This window comes from Triticum urartu, chromosome 1A, assembly GCF_056163025.1.
Source record: "Triticum urartu cultivar PI428250 chromosome 1A, HENAU_Tu73, whole genome shotgun sequence".
Classification (NCBI taxonomy): domain Eukaryota; kingdom Viridiplantae; phylum Streptophyta; class Magnoliopsida; order Poales; family Poaceae; genus Triticum; species Triticum urartu.
In genome coordinates, this window is record NC_141873.1 from 474,633,070 (window position 1) to 474,653,156 (window position 20,087).

General features: G+C 49.7%; 1 protein-coding gene and 1 long non-coding RNA gene across 2 annotated transcripts; both read left to right on the forward strand.

Moving 5' to 3' along the window:
* The first annotated feature begins 1,551 nt into the window (after positions 1–1,551).
* On the forward strand, positions 1,552–11,537 carry LOC125520250 (uncharacterized). The gene is made up of 4 exons (XM_048685119.2): positions 1,552–1,787; positions 1,880–2,316; positions 2,432–2,705; positions 10,064–11,537. The coding sequence occupies exons 1-4, from the start codon at positions 1,674–1,676 to the stop codon at positions 11,153–11,155; spliced, it is 1,917 nt and encodes a 638-aa protein (XP_048541076.1). The 5' UTR covers positions 1,552–1,673; the 3' UTR covers positions 11,156–11,537.
* A 1,648-nt stretch (positions 11,538–13,185) lies between these two features.
* On the forward strand, positions 13,186–14,519 carry LOC147991769 (uncharacterized). Its single transcript, XR_015604652.1, has 2 exons — positions 13,186–13,997; positions 14,104–14,519. It is a non-coding gene; the product is annotated as an uncharacterized LOC147991769 (long non-coding RNA).
* Positions 14,520–20,087: the final 5,568 nt, after the last annotated feature.

Sequence of the window (20,087 nt, forward strand, 5' to 3'; positions counted from 1 at the left end):
TCGAGTCCGTCGAGCTACGCAACCAGACCATACTACTCGAGTACGGCTCTCGAAACTTAAGCTTTTGTTGCCGCCCTACCTGTCGACACACCCACACGCCGGTGGTGGTTTTATCATTACTGCCGCGTTGCCTTGTGGATTACGGCGACCACGTCTCACGCGCCCGACGGGTACGGCGGCAGTGGCGTAAGGCCAACGTCCGGATTCTGTCTGTTTTCATAGACAACGAGGTTATGTTCGGGTCTGTCTTAAGATGCGGTGACCATGCGTTCAACGCGCGGACGTATCCTTTGACCTCATTTTATCCGTCATGGCTAAAAATGTCCATATATTCATATTTCAATGTTCAAAACTAGTTTGCACGTCTAAATATTAATTGTCTGAAAGTAGAAATAGTTTTACAACCCAATTGAAATGGTCTCTATGGCCTTGCAGAAGTTGTACATATGGACTCATTCATACGCACATACTCATCCACCAGATTGTCTGAAATTTCATATGCAAGCATGCGGATGGCCGCGGTGCATTTCTGGTAACAGGAGAATTCAAAATTGCCAAGGGCATCCATCTTGCACTCGAAGTATGAGTCATGAGCAACCACTCTCTCTCGGATACGATTGAACAAATGCCTTGCCATACGAAAACGACGACGAAATTTATCTGGCTTGAAGAGCGGGGTGTTCGCAAAGTAATCGGCATAAAGCAGGGCGTGACCTCTCTCTCCGTTGCGATTCAGGTTGGGAGCACGGCCAGTGACTGATCCCTGTACCGAGGAAGCTTCCATTCAATGTGGTCGTGAACGACCAATGCAACCACCACAAGATCTTCGTCATCCGAGGACGAATCGTCCCACAATAAATGAAATGGTGGAAGAAAAATTCATCTCCACTATCCATGCCTTTGTGGGCAAAGTGTCTAACACCTTGCGGTCGTGGTGGCAAAGAGGTCGCGATGATCACCTCGATACAGCAGGGGTGGTTGGCGGCCGGCTACTGGCCGCTCTGAAGCACTCGACAGAAGTTGCCCTGGTCCATATCCGTCGCCGGCGATCGTATCCCCTTTGGCACCGGCTACAACGGCGACGGCTAAATCTCCTCCAAGCGACGACCAAAACTCCTACGAAAGCACGAGCATGGTGACGGCCATATCGAGACGTAGTTTGCTATGGACGGACAGGGAGAGGGGGGTGAGCTGTGAGGAGGTGGCCAGAGAATAGTGGCAGCGCCGACAGCAGGGTGGGGCAGGGAAGAGCACGTGGAGGCGTTGAAGGCGAATGGACTGCTAGTGTCCTGACAGACAGGCCATAGGAGAACAATGGCGTGCGTTCAACCCGTCCGCGCGATGTTTGTTTTAATTTAAACTTAGCGTAAGTTTGGGTCAGAAATAAATTAAAAAGGATGAAATTCGAACATTAGTCTGTTTAAAACCGCGCGTTGGACCGCGCTATTCCTCTGTCCTATCCTAAACAGACGCACCGGACGGGGTCACGCGACGGAGTTAGCTAACGCGAAAGCGGACGGGCGGGGGACAAACAAAAGGAAAAAAGAGCGCGCACCGTCGCCACGTGACCCCCGTCGTGACTGACTTCCTTGCGGCGCTGGGGCGGTCGCTCCTCCCATAGCCAGAACACAGAAGGGCCATCCGGAGCGGGCGGGCGAGCTCGTTGGTTCGCGATGGCGGCGGACGCGACCACGGCCATGACCATCGACTTCCTCCGCGCGCGCCTCCTCTCCGAGCGCTCCGTCTCCCGCGCCGCCAAGGACCGCGCCGACCAGCTCGCCAACCGGGTACGTGCCTGCGCGCTCACCATTCCCACCGCTCCCCCCCTCCCGCGCATTTTGCCTGCGCCATTGCCGACTGACTGCTGTCGCCGTTGCAGGTCGCGGAGCTGGAGGAGCAGCTCCGGGCGGTGACGGCCCAGCGCCGGGAGGCGGAGCGGGCCGCCGCGGAGGTGCTCGCCATCCTCGACTCCCAGGGCTTCGGCCGTTTCTCCGATGCCGCAGATTCCGGCTCCGACGACGACGGCGCCGGCGGCGCCCCCGAGGCCCCCGGCCACGGGGGCGGCGGCGGGGAGGCGGAGGACGCGCTGTCGGGCTCGGAGCTCGGAGGCCCGGCCGGGGCGCCTCGGCCCGGGGGCCTCTCCTGGAAGGGCCGCGCCGCCAGCCCTGGCGCGGACAGGCGCCACCCGCATCTCAAAGCCAGGCAGCGGCACGGCCATGGCCACAGGAGGAGCTACTTTTACTTGCTCGCCGCGGATTCCTCGCCCAAGTACCAGCCGGGCCAGTCCTGCCGGAAGATCCGGAGGAAGGAGCCGAGGTCCAGGCACACAATGACACAACCACATTTGCTGAAACTGTTCTGTGCTGATTCTTGGTCTGTAGCTGTGCATTGGCCTATCTAACTTGCTGTACTTACACTATCGCTGTAACAGGTTGCAGACTGAAGGTGGGGATGGCAAGGGCAATGCTGCCGAGGGTCTGGAGGAGGACCAGATAAAATCCGATTGCACCGATGAGCAACATGATTTGGATGATGAGGTGGGCCAAGACGGGCGAGGTTCCTGTGGTGGTAGTGAGTATGAGAAGGGTGGGGAGATGGAGAGAGTCCTCGAGAATCAGGCTGCGCTGATTGGGCAGTATGAGGCACAAGAAAATGCTCAGAGGGAGTGGGAGAAGAAATTCAATGGGAGCAGAGATTCAACTTCGGTACGTGCACATTTACTTTCATTCGAGTATCAACCAACGAATTACAGTACTAGATACAGTGGTTATTGTGCTAGTACTTCTTCCCTTAAAAATAAGAGGTAAATATACCGCAAGTCATAGAACTTGCACACGATGGTCAGTTTGGTGCATAAACTTGTAAAATACGTGTTTCTGGTCATCTAACTTGTCCCTCCGTTCATATACGGTGCTTTCTGCCGTATTCAGCCGTATCATGTCAATACATGACGTGCCAACGTGGCAGGGGTCCATTGTCAGCGGTGGGTAACCCGTGTGCACTATTTTTTTTCTTCAGAAAGCACCCTTGCATTTTATTTATTTACGCAAAAAATCCTCAAATAAAATGAAAAATGATGAACGGACAGTGGGATTCAAACAGAACACCTGCTACGATCCTGTCAAGGACCTCGGTGCCCAAGACAGCAGGACCTCGACTACGTAGTTCGTAGTCTCGGTTGATAGGAGCGCTAGGGTTTTTGCCTAACTGCTCAATGGTGCAGGAGAAGAGATTAGGAGTAGAGGAGGAGGTAGGAGATAATGATTTATTGCCTGCGTCCAAGGGTGCAGATTACAGGATATATAAATGCCTTATGGGCTTCTAACAAACTAGGAAACTAACTACTCCTGGACTCCTAACAAACCAGGAAACTAACTACTCCTGGACTCTAGGAACCAACGTAGGATCAGGACTCCTTGTCCCGATCATGCCTCGCCAGCTGTGGCCGTCGGCTGCTGCCCCTGGGCGCGCGACCCGCGCCGCGCCTGTACGCAGCGCCCCACATGACATCTCTCCCCCCCCCCTCGACGAGCAGCTCGTCCTCGAGCTGAAAAGCGGGGTAGCGCTCGACGAAACTGTCAAGATCCTCCCATGTAGCTGATGATGCTGCTTCACCCTTCCAGTGGACGAGCAGCTGGCGAACGCCGCGTGCTAGTCGTGCACGAGTCACGCGCTCCGGTTCTGGAACAGCCGCCCCGTTGTGGATCGGAGGCAATCCCGGTGGTGCAGTTGGAGGCGTGCCGAAGAACTTCTTGAGGAGGCCCACGTGGAACACGTCATGGAGGCGCGAGCGTGCCGGAAGCTCAAGGCGGTAGGCCACGTCGTTGACGACCTCTGAAATGCGGTACGGCCCATAGAAGCGTGGCTTGAGCTTGCCCCTGGTTGGCAGGTTGAGAGAGGACGCAGCGCGCTGGCGAAGACGAAGCCAGACCCAATCGCCCACGTCATGCCGAATGTCCCGATGGCGTCTGTCGTAGTAGGACTTGTAGACCGCTTGTGCCTGCTGTAGACGATAGCGGACGTCTGCGAGTAACTCGTCGCGCTCCGCCATGCTCCTGGCCACTGCGGCCACCCGTGTATCGCCCGGCTCGTAAGAGCGAATAGTGGGAGGGTCACGGCCATACACAAGCTTGAACGGAGTTTCTTGGGTTGATGTCTGGTAGGCGGTGTTGTATATGTACTCGGCCCAGGGAAGCCATCGGAGCCACTGCCTGGGACGATCCCCGGTGAGACAACGGAGGTACATCACAATGATCTTGTTAGCAGCCTCCATTTGGCCATCCGACTGTGGATGAAACGCAGTCGTCATGTGCAGCTTGGTCCCGGTGAGGCGCATAAGCTCCCGCCAAAAAGCCGAGGTGAAGACGGGGTCGCGGTCAGAGACCATGGACTGCGGGACGCCATGGAGACGCACAATCTCAGCGAAGAACACCTGCGCCACTGATTCCGCCGTGTACGGGTGGGCCAGCGCCACAAAGTGGCAGTACTTGCTGAAGCGATCCACCACGGTGAGGATAACAGACTTCCCGCCCACACGAGGGAGCGCTTCTACGAAATCGATGCCGACGTCAGTCCACACGGCCGTGGGCACCGGCAGTGGCAGCAGCAGACCGGCGGGGTGCAAGTGCTCGGACTTGTACCGCTGGCAAGTACCACAGGCGCGGACATACTCCTGCACCGTCTTGCGAAGGTTAGGTGCGTGGAAGTCGCGGCGGAGACGATGCAGCGTGCGCAGGACGCCTTCGTGTCCGTCATCGTGCACTGCGGTGAGAAGCTCCTGGAGTAGTGGAGACGTTGGCGGGATGTAGAGGCGGCCGTTAAAAGTGACGAGGCCGTCGGAGAGCGCCCACGGCAGCTGCCGAGCGCCTGCCGTGATATCCTCGCGCAATGCGACGAGTGCTGGGTCGGTGGACGAAGCGTGCCGTAGGCGGTCGATGAAGTCGAAGTGAGGACCAGATATAACCATGACCCCCGTCTCTTCCGTGTCGCGGCGGGAAAGGGCATCCGCCACCGTGTTTGTACTACCGGCCTTGTACTCCACAGTGAAATCGAACCCCAGTAGTTTGCCGACCCAGTGGTGCTGCGGAATGGTTGCCAAGCGCTGGTCAAGGAGGAATTTGAGACTGTAGTGGTCAGTTTTTACCACAAATTGGCGCCCCCAGAGGTACGGTCGCCAATGGCAAATAGCGAGCACCAGGCCAATGAGTTCCCGTTCATATGCCGCCAGAGAACGGTGACGAGGCGCGGCCGGCCGGCTGAAGAAAGCCACCGGGTGCTGATCCTGGAGAAGGACGGCCCCGAAACCGTATGTAGACGCGTCACACTCGGCGATGAACGGCCATGTGAAATCGGGCAATGCGAGCACGGGAGCCGTGGTGACCGCCGTCTTGAGGGCGGTAAAAGCTGCTGCCGCCTCCGGCGACCATGAGAAGCCGTCCTTGCGAAGCAGGGCCGTCAGGGGCGCGGCGACCACGCCAAACTCCTTGACAAACTTGCGGTAGTACCCTGCAAGACCGAGAAACCCCCGGACCGCGCGCGCCGAGCGAGGCTGTGGCCAGTCGGCCACGGCCTGCACTTTTTCCGGATCCATGGCCACTCCGGCCGCGGAGATGGTGTGACCCAGGTAGGAGATCGACTCGACGGCGAACGAGCATTTGGACCTCTTGACGAAGAGCCGGTGCTGGCGTAGTACGGTAAAGATGGTGCGCACATGGCGAAGATGATCGGCCCACGACTCGTTGAATATGAGGATGTCGTCGAAGAAGACGAGAACGAAACGGCGCAGGTACGGCCGCAGCAGATCATTCATGAGTGCCTGGAACGTCGCCGGCGCGTTGCAGAGGCCGAACGGCATCACCAGGAACTCGTAGAGGCCGTCGTGGGTACGGAAGGCAGTCTTTGGGATGTCCTCCGCACGCATCCGCACCTGGTGGTAGCCGGAGCGTAAGTCGAGCTTGGTGAAGAAACGAGCGCGCCGGAGCTCGTCGAGGAGTTCGTCCACCACCGGAATTGGAAACGCATCCTTGATGGTGATGGCGTTCAGGGCGCGGTAGTCAATGCAGAAGCGCCAGGACCCGTCGGGCTTGCGGACCAGCAGTACCGGCGATGAGAATGCGGAACGACTTGCTCGGATGATGCCCTGGGCGAGCATGGCGGCGCACTGACGCTCCAGCTCGTCCTTGTGCGCGGCCGGGTAGCGATACGGACGGACGGCCACCGGGGCGGAGCCGGGCAGCAGGGTGATGCCGTGGTCGCGGCTGCGGAGTGGTGGTACGCCGGAGGGTTCGGCGAAGATGCCGTCAAACTCGGTGAGGATGGCGTCGAGGAAATCGCGGCCATTGCATGATTGCAGGGCTGGCCCGTCCGGTCCGGCAAGGCCGCGCCAGCAGACCCGATGGACCCTCCGCCAGAACGTCATGGAGAGGGCGTGGAAATCCCACAGGATCGTTCCAAGCGTCGCCAGCCATTGCGTGCCCAAGACGACGTCGTAGCCTGCGAGCGGCAAGGCGAGGAAATCCTCCGAGAACGCCTCCTGGTCGATGCGGAAGGAGACGGCGCGGTATGCGCCCTGGCACGGAACACGCTCGCCGTTGGCCACCGTGACACGCATCTTCTCGGTGGTGGGGGATGGCAGTGTAGCACGAGCGGCCGCCTCCTCGGCGATGAAGTTGTGGGTGGAGCCTGAGTCGATCAGGGCGAGGAGGGAGACACCCCCGAGGGTGACATGCATCTGCATGGTCTCGCTCGTGCGCACGCCGGAGATCGCGTGGAGCGAGATCCGAGGGTCGGCCGGCGAGGCATCAGCGGTGGCGGAGGCCGTGTCGTCGTCGTCCGGCGCCAGGTCGAGGAGGAAGATGCGCTGGCAGACGCGGTTGTGGCCCCTGCCAAACTTCTCATTACAATTGAAGCATAGGCCCAGGCGACGGCGTTCCTCCATCTCTGTCTGTGACAGGCGTTTGATTGGGCGCCCTTCCGGCAGACTAGGAGCAGGGGGTGCGGCTGGTAGAGCCGGTGCGGGGGGCGCGAGGCGTGGTACGGGCGCCGGCAGGATGCCCTTCTGCTGAAAACGCACCGGTGGCGCGGAGGTGAGCGCGCACTGGTCGCGCAGCTCCAACTTGCGGGCGAGGCTCATGGCGACGGCGAGGGACTGCGGGTTGTGGATTTCCACATCGAGGCTGAGGGGTGGCTGGAGTCCCGCGGTGAAGATCTGAACCTTCTGTGTCTCTGATAAGATGCCTGCCCGGGGGAGGAGCGCCTCAAACCGCTCCTGGAAGTCGACTACGGACGTTGTGCGCTTGCACGCCATTAGTTCGCCCAGCGGGTTAGCGCGGAGAGGTGGCCCGAAGCGGAGGTTGAGCAGCTCGGAGAAGCGGCGCCACGGCGGAGTGCCCTCGTCACGCTGGACCTGCATGTACCACAGCTGGGCAGGACCCTCAAGGTTGTAGGACGCCATCCAGACTTTTTCCTCCTCGGCGATCCGTTGTTGATGGAAGGACTCGCATCTGTTGAGGAAAGCGAGCGGATCTGACTTGCCGTCGAACTTGGGGAAGTCCATCTTCTGAAACCGGGGCGGGTGATCATTGTGGTGTTGCCCATCGTGGGCGCCGGCAGCGCTCGACGAGGAGGTGGACTTGTCCTTCTGGAGCGCGGCGACGGACGTCTGCAGGGACGCCACCGTTGCAGTCAAGGCCTCGATCATCGTGGCCAGATCAGCGGTGGTTGGTTCTGCCATGCCGGAAGTGACCGAGGCGGCGGCGGATGGTGGCGATGGAGGTGTGCTTGGCGCGGACGCAGGGGTGGCGGCGGGCTGCGGATGGAGCGCGGACGAGGAAGAGGATCGCCTGGAACCTGATACCAAGTTGTCAAGGACCTCGGTGCCCAAGACAGCAGGACCTCGACTACGTAGTTCGTAGTCTCGGTTGATAGGAGCGCTAGGGTTTTTGCCTAACTGCTTGGTGCAGGAGAAGAGATTAGGAGTAGAGGAGGAGGTAGGAGATAATGATTTATTGCCTGCGTCCAAGGGTGCAGATTACAGGATATATAAAGGCCTCATGGGCTTCTAACAAACTAGGAAACTAACTACTCCTGGACTCCTAACAAACTAGGAAACTAACTACTCCTGGACTCTAGGAACCAACGTAGGATCAGGACTCCTTGTCCCGATCATGCCTCGCCAGCTGTGGCCGTCGGCTGCTGCCCCTGGGCGCGCGACCCGCGCCTGTACGCAGCGCCCCACATGACAGATCCGCCACGCTTCAATAACCAATTGACTTACATATTGTTCACACTCTTGGAGCACAATTAGCTTTATATAAGAAATATTGTACGGCTTTAAAAAAAGACAGTACAAGTTAAAATAGAAACCAAAACGAGAAAAAGGGAAGGCACCGGTTCAAACCTATGACCACATTTTTTTAGAAGAACCTATGAACGCGTAAGCTCGCCGCGTGTGGGAGCACTAACCATCCGGCCACAATGAGTTAAAAAAAACATCAGCCACAATGACATTTAAATAGATAAACACAATTTATCTTATGTATTCTTCTTTCTTTTTTCTATTTACAATAAAATATAGTTCATAATGAATATACGTCAATTTCTTTCGGACAATCAACAGAACTCATTATAAATTCGAAAATCTAGATAAAAAATTATATGTAAAAAATAATGTACATAAATTTTTCGGAGAAATCAACTATTTTTTGTTTGAATTCAAATAATTTAAAATTTTAAAATATGGAAAAGTTAATATAGTGCACAACGAATATACACATTTTCTGGGGTCAAATTAGAAAAACTTTGTTTCAAATCGAATAATATGAAATTTGAAAATCTAGAGAAAAGGAATGTGGCTCAGAATGAATGTAAGTATTGTTTTCGGACAAATCATCTAATTTTTGTTTGAATTTGAATAAGCTATATAAAAGAAATACAGTTCATAATCAATGTACGCAAATTTCTTTCGAACAAATCACTGGATATTTTGTCTGAATTCGAATAAATTTAAATTGGAAAATCTTGATAAAAGAAAATACAGGTCCGAATGAATTTACGTAATTTTTTCCCGGAAAAATCAAATAAATTTTTTCTTTAAATTCGAATTTTAAGTTAAAAATCTAGATAAAAGAAACTGTTGTGCAGAAGGAATGTATGTAATTTTCTTTCGAACAAATCAGTGGAAATTTTGTTTGAATCTGAATCATTTTAAATTGGAAAATCTAGAGAAAAGAAAATATATTCAGAATGTGTACTTTTATCCAAGAGGTGATATACCTTAGTAGTCCAAATGAAACAGCAAGCATGATCAGTTGTGGTGGTTAGGTCGTTAGCGCCATTACAACAGTTTGCAGTTTCGAACTCGCTCTGTCCCATTTTTTCCAGCCAAATGTTTTTACAGCGAATACTGACGGCTGGGACCCAGCGGACAACTATTGTTGGAGTGCTTTTGTACAAAGTAAAAAAAACAAGGGTGTTTTTGTAGAAAAAACATCACGTGCACTAGGCACTGACAATGGGCCCTTGCTACAATGGCGTTGCCACGTAGGCAGCAAATACATCCACGTACGGGAAATGTGACCGTATTTGCACACCCGCACAAGTTTAATGACTAGAAATACGTATTTTGCAAATTCGTGCACCAAACTGACCGTCGCGCGTAAGTTGTAAGACTTCTAATGTATTTACCTCTAAAAATAAATATGCACATTGAACCATGTTGAAAGATTAACATTGCATTTTGATGCATACGGAGATATGATCCGTCTTAAGAACCTGAGATGGCTTTGGTGGTGTTGGTTGATCTAAGCAGTCAATGGACCTGATAGTCATCAAATTGCTTGTTGAAATAGTAGACTGCCGTGTTCCTCTTTAGTCAAACTTGCATATTGATCTGTTTCGGAATGATTTTTATTCTCCTAACATGAAGTACTTGTTGTCAATGTAAACCAAACAATTTTCTTTTACTTTATTTGCATAATAGTGAGCTTTGCAGTTGCTGGATATAGAACTTAAAAATACTAGGATTTTTGTTGTTTGACTTGTACTTCTGCATTTCAACTCCCAGGATGATGTTGACCGAGATAATAAGTTAAATCAGAATGTAAAAGCTTGGGGACAGAGGGGCAGAGCTGCTCAGATTATGAATAGAGAACTAGTTGGTGAAGAGGCACGATCAAGAGATAAAAGAGATCTCTCTGGAATCAACAGTCCATCGGAGTGTTTATTGAACGAATCGGCCTTTGGCTTGTCCACAAATGCTCCAAATGTAAGCACTATTGGGAAGTGTGAAGGACCTGATAATGATTTCGAGCGGGCTACTGCAGTAGTTGCTTCAGTTGATGATGAATTGCGTGCTAGGAAGGATGAGATAGTACATAAAAGTTATACTGAAATTATTGAAGGGAGTGTGAATAATCTTGGAAGACCAGCTTCTTCACCACAAAAAGGCTATCATAGCAGCCCAAATGCAGTACATAATAAAGGTCAAGGAGACGGGAATTCAGACAGTGGTTCCAGCTACCATGGCAACGCTCGCTCTTATGAGCACTATGTAACCACACCATCACTTGGAAGTCCTTTAAGTGATACCCCTAAAAGCAAAGTGTCTGAATGGAGCTCGTCATGCTTTCATAACCATACCGATAACCAGATTGACATGCAGCCACCCCCAAGTGATGACGTGGGAGGTGTTCTAGAGGCCCTTCAACGTGCCAAGATGTCCCTCAGGGAAAAACTGGGCAGGGCAAGTCCACCCAGGCAAGACATGTTGGCACTTCCAGCACCAGAGGATCACTACACAGATGATGATTTGCAAGTCAACGACACAGAACTTCCACTTTGCATGTCACAACGGCTTAGCCAGGAAATATTGGCACTGCCAGCATCAGAAGACTACCTTAGCAGGATCAGTTTAGCAGGTGATGATGCAAAGGTACCAGTTGGCCCTGCTGGCTTGTTCCGGTTGCCGACAGACTCGTTTCCCCAAAACGAGGCGTATTCCGCTGATGGCTATGCCTCAAGGTTCAGTTTGACATCAAGTCGGCAGGCCGTCTTTTCAAGAAACCCTGCTAGTCATATCATGTTAACTTCATCCCGCCCCCAGTATGGTTCTGGTTTCTCACCGAATCCGTATTACGATCTTCATAATTCAATGTAGTCAATGCCTACAACAGGGGATGCTTCTTTCATGCCAGAAATTCTAAGGTCTAGCGATGAATCAAAAAGGGGAATGTCTTCTGGTGATGCAGGCATGCTTTCCCAGTATGGTAGTGCTTATGATTAGTAGCTGGAGTGTACTCCCTCTACCACAATACTTGTTGTTGGAGGAACTTGTACTAGTTTTCCCCAACTACAAGTATTTCGGTACAAAGGGAGTAGTAGGTATTTCGGTTCTTCGTATGGTTTGATAATGATGTTGTGTCATGTATTACTATCCAAGAATAAATTTTGGTTGTAAGTAGTGTAGGCTTCTCTCTTATGCCCTCATGAGGCATTACAAATTGTTCCTGATAATGATGTGGGTCACGTTTTATTACTAATCCGACCGCTCTCATGTCTCCGTTGTCCATAGCCCTCGCTGCTTCGCAACACAAATCCATCATGTCAATCATTGCTTTTCCCTCACATTCTTGGGTTTTTGTTTCGTTTATCCTATAGATTACAAGACAAATTTGATCATATATTTTGCAGGCGCACATGTTTTAGCATGATACACATCTTGATTCTCTTAGAATTATTCACAATAGGCTAAAGTGCTAAACCCTGAACTCAAGCAACCACACTTGTATGTACCTTTGCCTTTTCCACAGAATAGATTATACGGCGAGAGAGCTGTTTTATGATAATAGCGATTATCATTGCTCACTTGCTTTCCTAGCAAACTTGATTTGCCCGTGTAGCAACTCGTTGCAATGTTAGGCATGTTTGGTGCCACCAGCACTGCGTGATGGTTGTCATTATGGTTTTCGCCTACTGCAAAGATTGGCAGATCTGTTAACTATATGCTGCCAAATAAATCATAAGTAATAATATTTAAATGCATTAAAATAACTAAAACAGTAGCTAAGACCATTAATTAAATGCCTTTTTGTATTTTATAAAATACTAAACTATATTATTTTGGGGTAAAAGTTTTGTGGCAGTGGGTGGTGTTGTAACACTAATTTAGGAATTTGCCTTTTGATTTATAGAATAGTAAAAGAAAATAAACAAAAGAAAACAAAACAATTTTTTTAAAAGAAACCAACCCCCCTACTGGGCCAACTAGGCCCAGCTGGCCACAGCCAGCCCGGGCAGGCCGGCCTAGCCTGCCCCTGCGCCTCCCCCCACCTTCCTGTTCACAGGGGTGGGCGTGGAGGCCATCGGCCATGGCCACCAGCCACACGCCGGCCATCCACGGCGCCATCCCCGACTACTTAACCGCCGATGACCCCCTACCCCTGAACCCCAGTAGCTCCTTCCCTCGCCTCCCCCCTCGCGCCCCCATCTCGCCCGAGTGCTCGACACCGCTGCCCCAACCCCGTAGCTGTCGCTCGTCCTCCCCGTTGCCTCGTCGTCCCTGGCCCCCTCCTCGACTTGGCTCCTACGAGCCTCGCCGACCCCTCGCCTGGTCAACACGGTGAGCCCCCCCCCCCCCCCCCCCCCGCACAAGTAAAGAAATCTTGAATAACCCCTTTTTCAATAATACTGCCGCTACCTATGCGAAGTTTTTTGTATGAAAGATAGTTTTTTCTTCGCGAGGATCATTATTAGAAAAATCATCAAAGTTCCCCTCAAAATCTTCACTACCCTTTTCAACGGTAACCTCCCCAGATTCAGACATGGTAGCAACAAACCAATCTAGCAAACGAGCAAAACCGAAAGCAAATGAAGAAGACGAACAGAAGAAAGGCGAAGAAAAGGCAAATCTTTTTTGTATTTTTCTGAAGACGTTTTAGAAGTGGAGGAGAGGAAAACGAGAGGCGAATGGCGAATAATGTAATGCAAGATATGGAAGTTTATGATGGGTACTTTGTATGTCTTAATGATACGTCTCCAACATATCTATACTTTATGATTGTTCCATGTATATATATATATATATATATATATATATATATATATATATATATATGATGGGTCTATTATGATAACACCCCCTTAAGACTTATTCTGCACATCAGTTTCTTATTCTGATAACACCCCCACGTCACCGCCCCACCCCACCCACTCTTCCTCTCCTCCCACTCCCTCACTTCTCTCCACTTTCCCCCCTCCCCCGCGCAGAACCACCTCCATCCTCCCCGTCGCCCGCTTCCTCCTACCCAGCCGCGCGCCACCGCGCCTACCACCTTCCTCCTCCACCTACCTCCCACGGCCGGCGCGCCGCCCAACCACCCCGCCCCACCCGCTCATCCTGCCGGTGGCCTTCCTCCCATCGCCGGCGAGCCACCCCTCCGACCGCTCCCCAGCATGAACCGCCGCCGGATCCAGGCCTCGACGGGCCCCCGCGACGTCCCGGCGCCGGATCCAGGCCTCGACGGGCCCCCGCGACGCCCCGCTGCCGGAGCCAGGCCACGACGGCCCCCCGCGTCGCTGCCCAGCCTGCTTCCCTCGCGCCGCCGCCCAACCTCCTCCCCCCGAGACGCCGCCCAACCTCCGCGACTCACCCTTCCCTCCCCGGCCTCCTTCTACCTCCGCCGTCGCGCCGGCCGGCCTAGCCCCGCCGTCATCCTCGAGAAGTGCGCCGCGTGCCCTGGAGCAGTGCACCGCGAGCCTCTCTAGCAGCTCATCCATGGGCGCCGGCAGTTTTTTTTGGCCTGCAGTTCGGTGCCCCCCGCGTGCAGTCCGGTGGTGCTACGCATGTAGTGCTCAGGTGAGTCGCACTACAGCTCGGTTGGGTGGGCGCCACTGTCCTCCGACGGGCATGTGTGCAGTGCACTCCGGCGGCGGGGGGTAGCCATCTCCTCTCACGCTTCCAGCAGCATCGGGAGGAGGATGGTGGAGAAATATTCTCCCAGGTGCAATTTGTCTGATGTTCTTGCATTTGTGTGCAATTTCGGTGATGGCATTCATGCCCAGGTCCAATTTTTCATTGTTGTTATCCACTGACGGCGAGCAGTGCAGCTTGCTATCGTTGCAGGTTAGTTGGGCGTCAATGCAGTACGCAAGCACTTGAGAGGACGATTGGCACGAACTTCAGTTTCAGCCGTGCGACGCTGCAGTATGGATGCACACGGCAGGAGGTTCGTTGCTGCAGTTTGCTTGGTGTTGGCAGGAGGTTCTCCAGCTGGCCCATGTAGTTTACCTGGTGCAGTTCGGCCAGTTGATGGTTGCGGTTAAAAGGAAAATTGTGTGGAGTACACTTTCTTTGGGATGAAAAAATAAGTGCAAATGTGGTTCACTAATTATTTTCTCAGGGTTCAGTTAACTATATTTTGTGTGATGAGAGCCGCTCCAACGTTTGATTTAGTAAACTGAACCCTGAGAAAAGTTATATGGACTCGTTTGAAAATTGTTTACCAAAGAAGTTCATTTAGAATTGTATTGCGGCTCATTTCTCTCGACCATGCGGTTCGCTTCTCCGCACGTGTACAACTTGCCAATGTGGAAATACAAAAACTCCAAACAGAAAAAATAAAGCAGGAAATGAAGTGCAAAGATATGTTAAATGAAAAATGGTAGAGAAACGACAAAAAAAGTAATGCCGTTCACTTGACCATTTGATGCAGTGCAAAAATGTGTTAAATGAAAAATGGTAGAGAAACGACAAAAAAAGTAATGTCATTCACTTGACCATTTGATGCAGTGCGGTTTTCTAACTGAAGCAGTGCGGTCGGGTGTGTGATGTTGTTCATTCCATAAGTGCAAAAAAATGTTACGGAAGTAACAAAAGTAATGCGGTTCACTTCTTGATAGTGTTGTGGTTAATTTACACCTGATGTGAAGTGCACTCTACTTTCTCGTCCTTGAAAAAAATTACGTTTGAATAAAAGAAACCATGCAGTTCTCTTACCCGTCCAATGCAGTGCGGCTTTTCGTCCGATGTAGTGCGGTTTTCAGTCGGATGAAGTACCCACGTCGATTTAGGTGTCGCGAAAAACAAAGTGTCCGTATTTCGGTAAATTTGAAATTCCTCTTAAACCGTAAAGAATTACAGAGAGTGTTCTACATGAAAAAGTTGCGTCTGGTCGATATCTTTCCAACAGCGTATGATTTGAATTATTCTGACCAGCCGTTCGTAAAAATTTCGCGGAAAAACAACCGCTGCCTCTCGAAGTCAGCCGCACGATTTTCAAAATTAACTAAAATCCATAAGGAATCTCAAAACCATTTCAACATATGAAAGTTGCGCCTTGTCCGTAGCTTTCCAACGGCGTATCATATGTTTCGTTTCGACAAACGGTTAGAAAACTGGAGCAAAAACAGTACCGAAAATTTCAAAAAATTTGAAAAACAGAGCTCCGCGATTTAGTTTCATGAAACTGCTCTTAAACCGTAATGAATTAGAGAAAGATTTATATATGAAAAAGATGCGCCTCGACGATATCTATCCAACGGCGTATCATTTGCTTCATTCCAACAAGCGGTTTAGAAAAAAACACGAAAAAACGCTCGCTACCACTCGTCATCCGCCGCGCTATTTTCAAAACTGCTCTTAAACCGTGTGGAATCTCGAAAAGTGTTCAACATGTCGAAGTTGCGCCTAATCCATAGCTTTTCAATGGTATATTACACGCCTCATTCCGATAAACGGTTAAAAATTAGAGCGAAAACAGTACCGAAAAAATAACGCGTGCAGTTTTTTCCGACGAGAAGTTCACTAGTCTCTATTGCAGTGCTCGTCGTCAAAATGATGCAGTGCGCTTATGTTGAGCGTGCAGTGCCGAAGAGGTGTGCAAAATAGTTATTCTGCTAATATTAGCAGAATAGACCGTCTGTATATATATATATATATATATATATATATATATATATATATATATATATATATATATATATATATATATATTCTGTTTTGGATGTTTAATGGGCTTTATTATACACTTTGATATTATTTTTGGGACTAACCTATTAATCCAAGGCCCAGTGCAAATTGGTGTTTTTTTGCCTATTTCAGTGTTTCGCAGAAAAGGAATATCAAACGGAATGAAACCTTCGGGAGAGTTAATTTAGGAACAAACATGATCTAGAGGACTTGGAGTGGATGCCAAGAAACAATCAAGGAGGCCACGAGGCAGGGAGGCGTGCCTGCCCCCTTGGGCGCCCCCACCCTCGTGGGCCCCTCGTGGCTCCACCGACCTACTTCCTCCTCCTATATATACCTAAGTACCCCGAAACCATCCAGAGCACCACGAAACCCTATTTCCACCGCCGCAACCTTCTGTACCCGTGAGATCCCATCTTGGGGCCTTTTCCGGCGCTCCGCCGGAGGGGCCATCGATCACGAAGGGCTTCTACATCAACACCATAGCCTCTCCGATGATGTGTGAGTAGTTTACCTCAGACCTCCAGGTCCATAGTTATTAGCTAGATGACTTCTTCTCTCTCTTTGGATCTCAATACAAAGTTCTCCTCGATCTTCTTGGAGATCAATTCGATGTAACTCTTTTTGCGGTGTGTTTGTCGAGATCCGATGAATTGTGGGTTTATGATCAAGATTATCTATGAACAATATTTGAATATTCTCTGAATTCTTTTATGTATGATTGGTTATCTTTACAAGTCTCTTTGAATTATCAGTTTGGTTTGGCCTATTAGATTGATCTTTCTTGCAATGGGAGAAGTGTTTAGCTTTGGGTTCAATCTTGCGGTGTCCTTTCCCAGTGACAGCAGGGGCAGCAAGGCACGTATTGTATTGTTGCCATCGAGGATAAAAAGATGGGGTTTATATCATATTGCTTGAGTTTATCCCTCTACATCATGTCATCTTACTTAATGCGTTACTCTGTTCTTATGAACTTAATACTCTAGATGCATGCTGGATAGCGGTCGATGTGTGGAGTAATAGTAGTAGATGCAGGCAGGAGTCGGTCTACTTGTCACGGACGTGATGCCTATATACATGATCATGCCTAGATATTCTCATAATTATGCACTTTTCTATCAATTGCTCGACAGTAATTCGTTCACCCACCGTAATACTTATGCTATCTTGAGAGAAGCCACTAGTGAAACCTATGGCCCCCGGGTCTATTTTCCATCATATAAGTTTCCACCACGAAAACCTAATTCCACCACCGCAACCTTCTGTACCCGAGAGATCCCATCTCGGGGCCTTTTCTGGAGCTCCGCCGAAGGGGGCATTGATCACGGAGGGCCTCTACATAAACTCCATGGCCTCTCCGGTGATGTGTGAGTAGTTTACTTCAGACCTACGGGTCCATAGTTATTAGCTAGATGGCTTCTTCTCTCTCTTTGGATCTCAATACAAAGTTCTAGTCGATGTAATCTTTTTTTTGCGGTGTCTTTGTTGAGACCGATGAATTGTGGGTTTGTGATCAAGTTTATCTATGAACAATATTTGAATCTTCTCTGAATTCTTTTATGTATGACTGGTTATCTTTGCAAGTCTCTTCGAATTATCAGTTTGGTTTGGCTTACTAGATTGATCTTTCTTGCAATGGGAGAAGTGCTTAGCTTTGGGTTCAATCTTGCGGTGTCCTTTCCCAGTGACAGCAGGGGCAGAAAGGCACATATTGTATTGTTGCCATCGAGGATAACAAGATGGGGTTTATATCATATTGCATGAGTTTATTCCTCTACATCATGTCATCTTGCTTAAAGCGTTACTCTGTTCTTATGAACTTAATACTCTAGATGCATGCTGGATAGCGGTCGATGTGTGGAGTAATAGTAGTAGATGCAGGCAGGAGTCGGTCTACTTGTCACGGACTTGATGCCTATATACATGATCATACCTAGACATTCTCATAACTATGCTCAATTCTATCAATTGCTCAACAGTAATTTGTTCACCCACCGTAATACTTAAGCTCTCGAGAGAAGCCACTAGTGAAACCTATGGCCCCCGGGTCTATTTTCCATCATATAAATCTTCCAATACTTAGTTGTTTTCATTGCCTTTTATTTTAGTTTGCATATTTATTTCTCTTTATCATAAAAATACTAAAAATATTATCTTATCATATCTATCAGATCTCACTCTCGTAAGTGACCATTGAGGGATTGACAACCCCTTTATCGCGTTGGTTGCGAGGTTCTTATTTGTTTGTGTAGGTGCGAGGGACTCGTGCGTGATCTCCTACTGGATTGGTACCTTGGTTCTCAAAAACCGGGGGAAATACTTACGCTACTTTACTACATCACCCTTTCCTCTTCAAGGGAAAACCAACGCAGTGCTCAAGAGGTAGCACGTCTCACTGATACGTCTCCAACGTATCTATAATTTTTGATTGCTCCATGCTATATTATCTACTGTTTTGGACATTATTGGGCTTTATTATCCAATTTTATATTACTTTTGGGACTAACCTATTAACTGGAGGCCCATCCCAGAATTGCTGTTTTTTTTGCCTATTTTAGGGTTTCGAAGAAAAGGAATATCAAACGGAGTCCAAACGGAATGAAACCTTCGGGAACGTGATTTTTGGAATGAACAAGATCCAGGAGACTTGGACCCTACGTCAAGAAACAAAGGAGGATGCCACGAGGTAGGGGGGCGCGCCTACCCCCCAGGCGCGCCCTCCACCCTCGTGGGCCCCCTGTTGCTCCACCGATGTACTTCTTCCTCCTATATATACCTACGTACCCCCAAACGATCAGATATGGAACCAAAACCCTAATTCCACTGTCGCAACTTTCTGTATCCACGAGATCCCATCTTGGGGCCTGTTCCGGAGCTCCGCCGGAGGGGGCATCCATCACGAAGGGCTTCTACATCAACACCATAGCCTCTCCGATGAAGTGTGAGTAGTTTACCTCAGACCTTCGGGTCCATAGTTATTAGCTAGATGGCTTCTTCTCTCTTTTTGGATCTCAATACAAAGTTCTCCCCCTATTCGATGTAATCTTCTTTTTGCGGTGTGTTTGTTGAGACCGATGAACTGTGGGTTTATGATCAAGATTATCTATGAACAATATTTGAATCTTCTCTGAATTCTTTTATGTATGATTGGTTATGTTTGCAAGTCTCTTCGAATTATCAGTTTGGTTTGGCCTACTAGATTGATCTTTCTTGCAATGGGAGAAGTGCTTAGCTTTGGGTTCAATCTTGCGGTGTCCTTTCCCAGTGACAGTAGGGGCAGCAAGGCACGTATTGTATTGTTGCCATCGAGGATAACAAGATGTTTTTTTATCATATTGCATGCATTTATCCCTCTACATCATGTCATCTTACTTAAGGCGTTACTCTGTTTCCATGAACTTAATACTCTAGATGCATGCTGGATAGCGGTCGATGAGTGGAGTAATAGTAGTAGATGCAAGCAGGAGTCGGTCTACTTGTCTCGGACGTGATGCCTATGTACATGATCATACCTAGATACTCTCATAACTATGCTCAATTCTATCAATTGCTCAATAGTAATTCGTTCACCCACCGTAAAATACTTATGCTCTTGAGAGAAGCCACTAGTGAAACCTATGGCCCCCGGGTCTATCTTCATCATATTAATCTTCCAATACTTATTTATTTACTTTTCTTTTTTACTTTGATTTTATTTTACTTTGCATCTTTATCACAAAAATACCAAAAATATTATCTTATCATATCTACCAGATCTCACTCTTGTAAGTGACCGCGAAGGGATTGACAACCCTTATCGCGTTGGTTGCGAGGAGCTATTTGTTTTGTGCAGGTACGAGGGACTCGCGCGTAGCCTCCTACTGGATTGATACCTTGGTTCTCAAAAACTAAGGGAAATACTTACGCTACTTTGCTGCATCATCCTTTCCTCTTCAAGGAAATCCAACGCAGTGCTCTAGAGGTAGCAAGAAGATTTCTGGCGCCGTTGCCAGGGAGTCTACGCAAAAGTCAACATACCAAGTACCCATCACATACCCTTATCTCTCGCATTACATTATTTGCCATTTGCCTCTTGTTTTCCTCTCCCCCACTTCACCCTTGCCGTTTTATTTGCCCTCTCTTT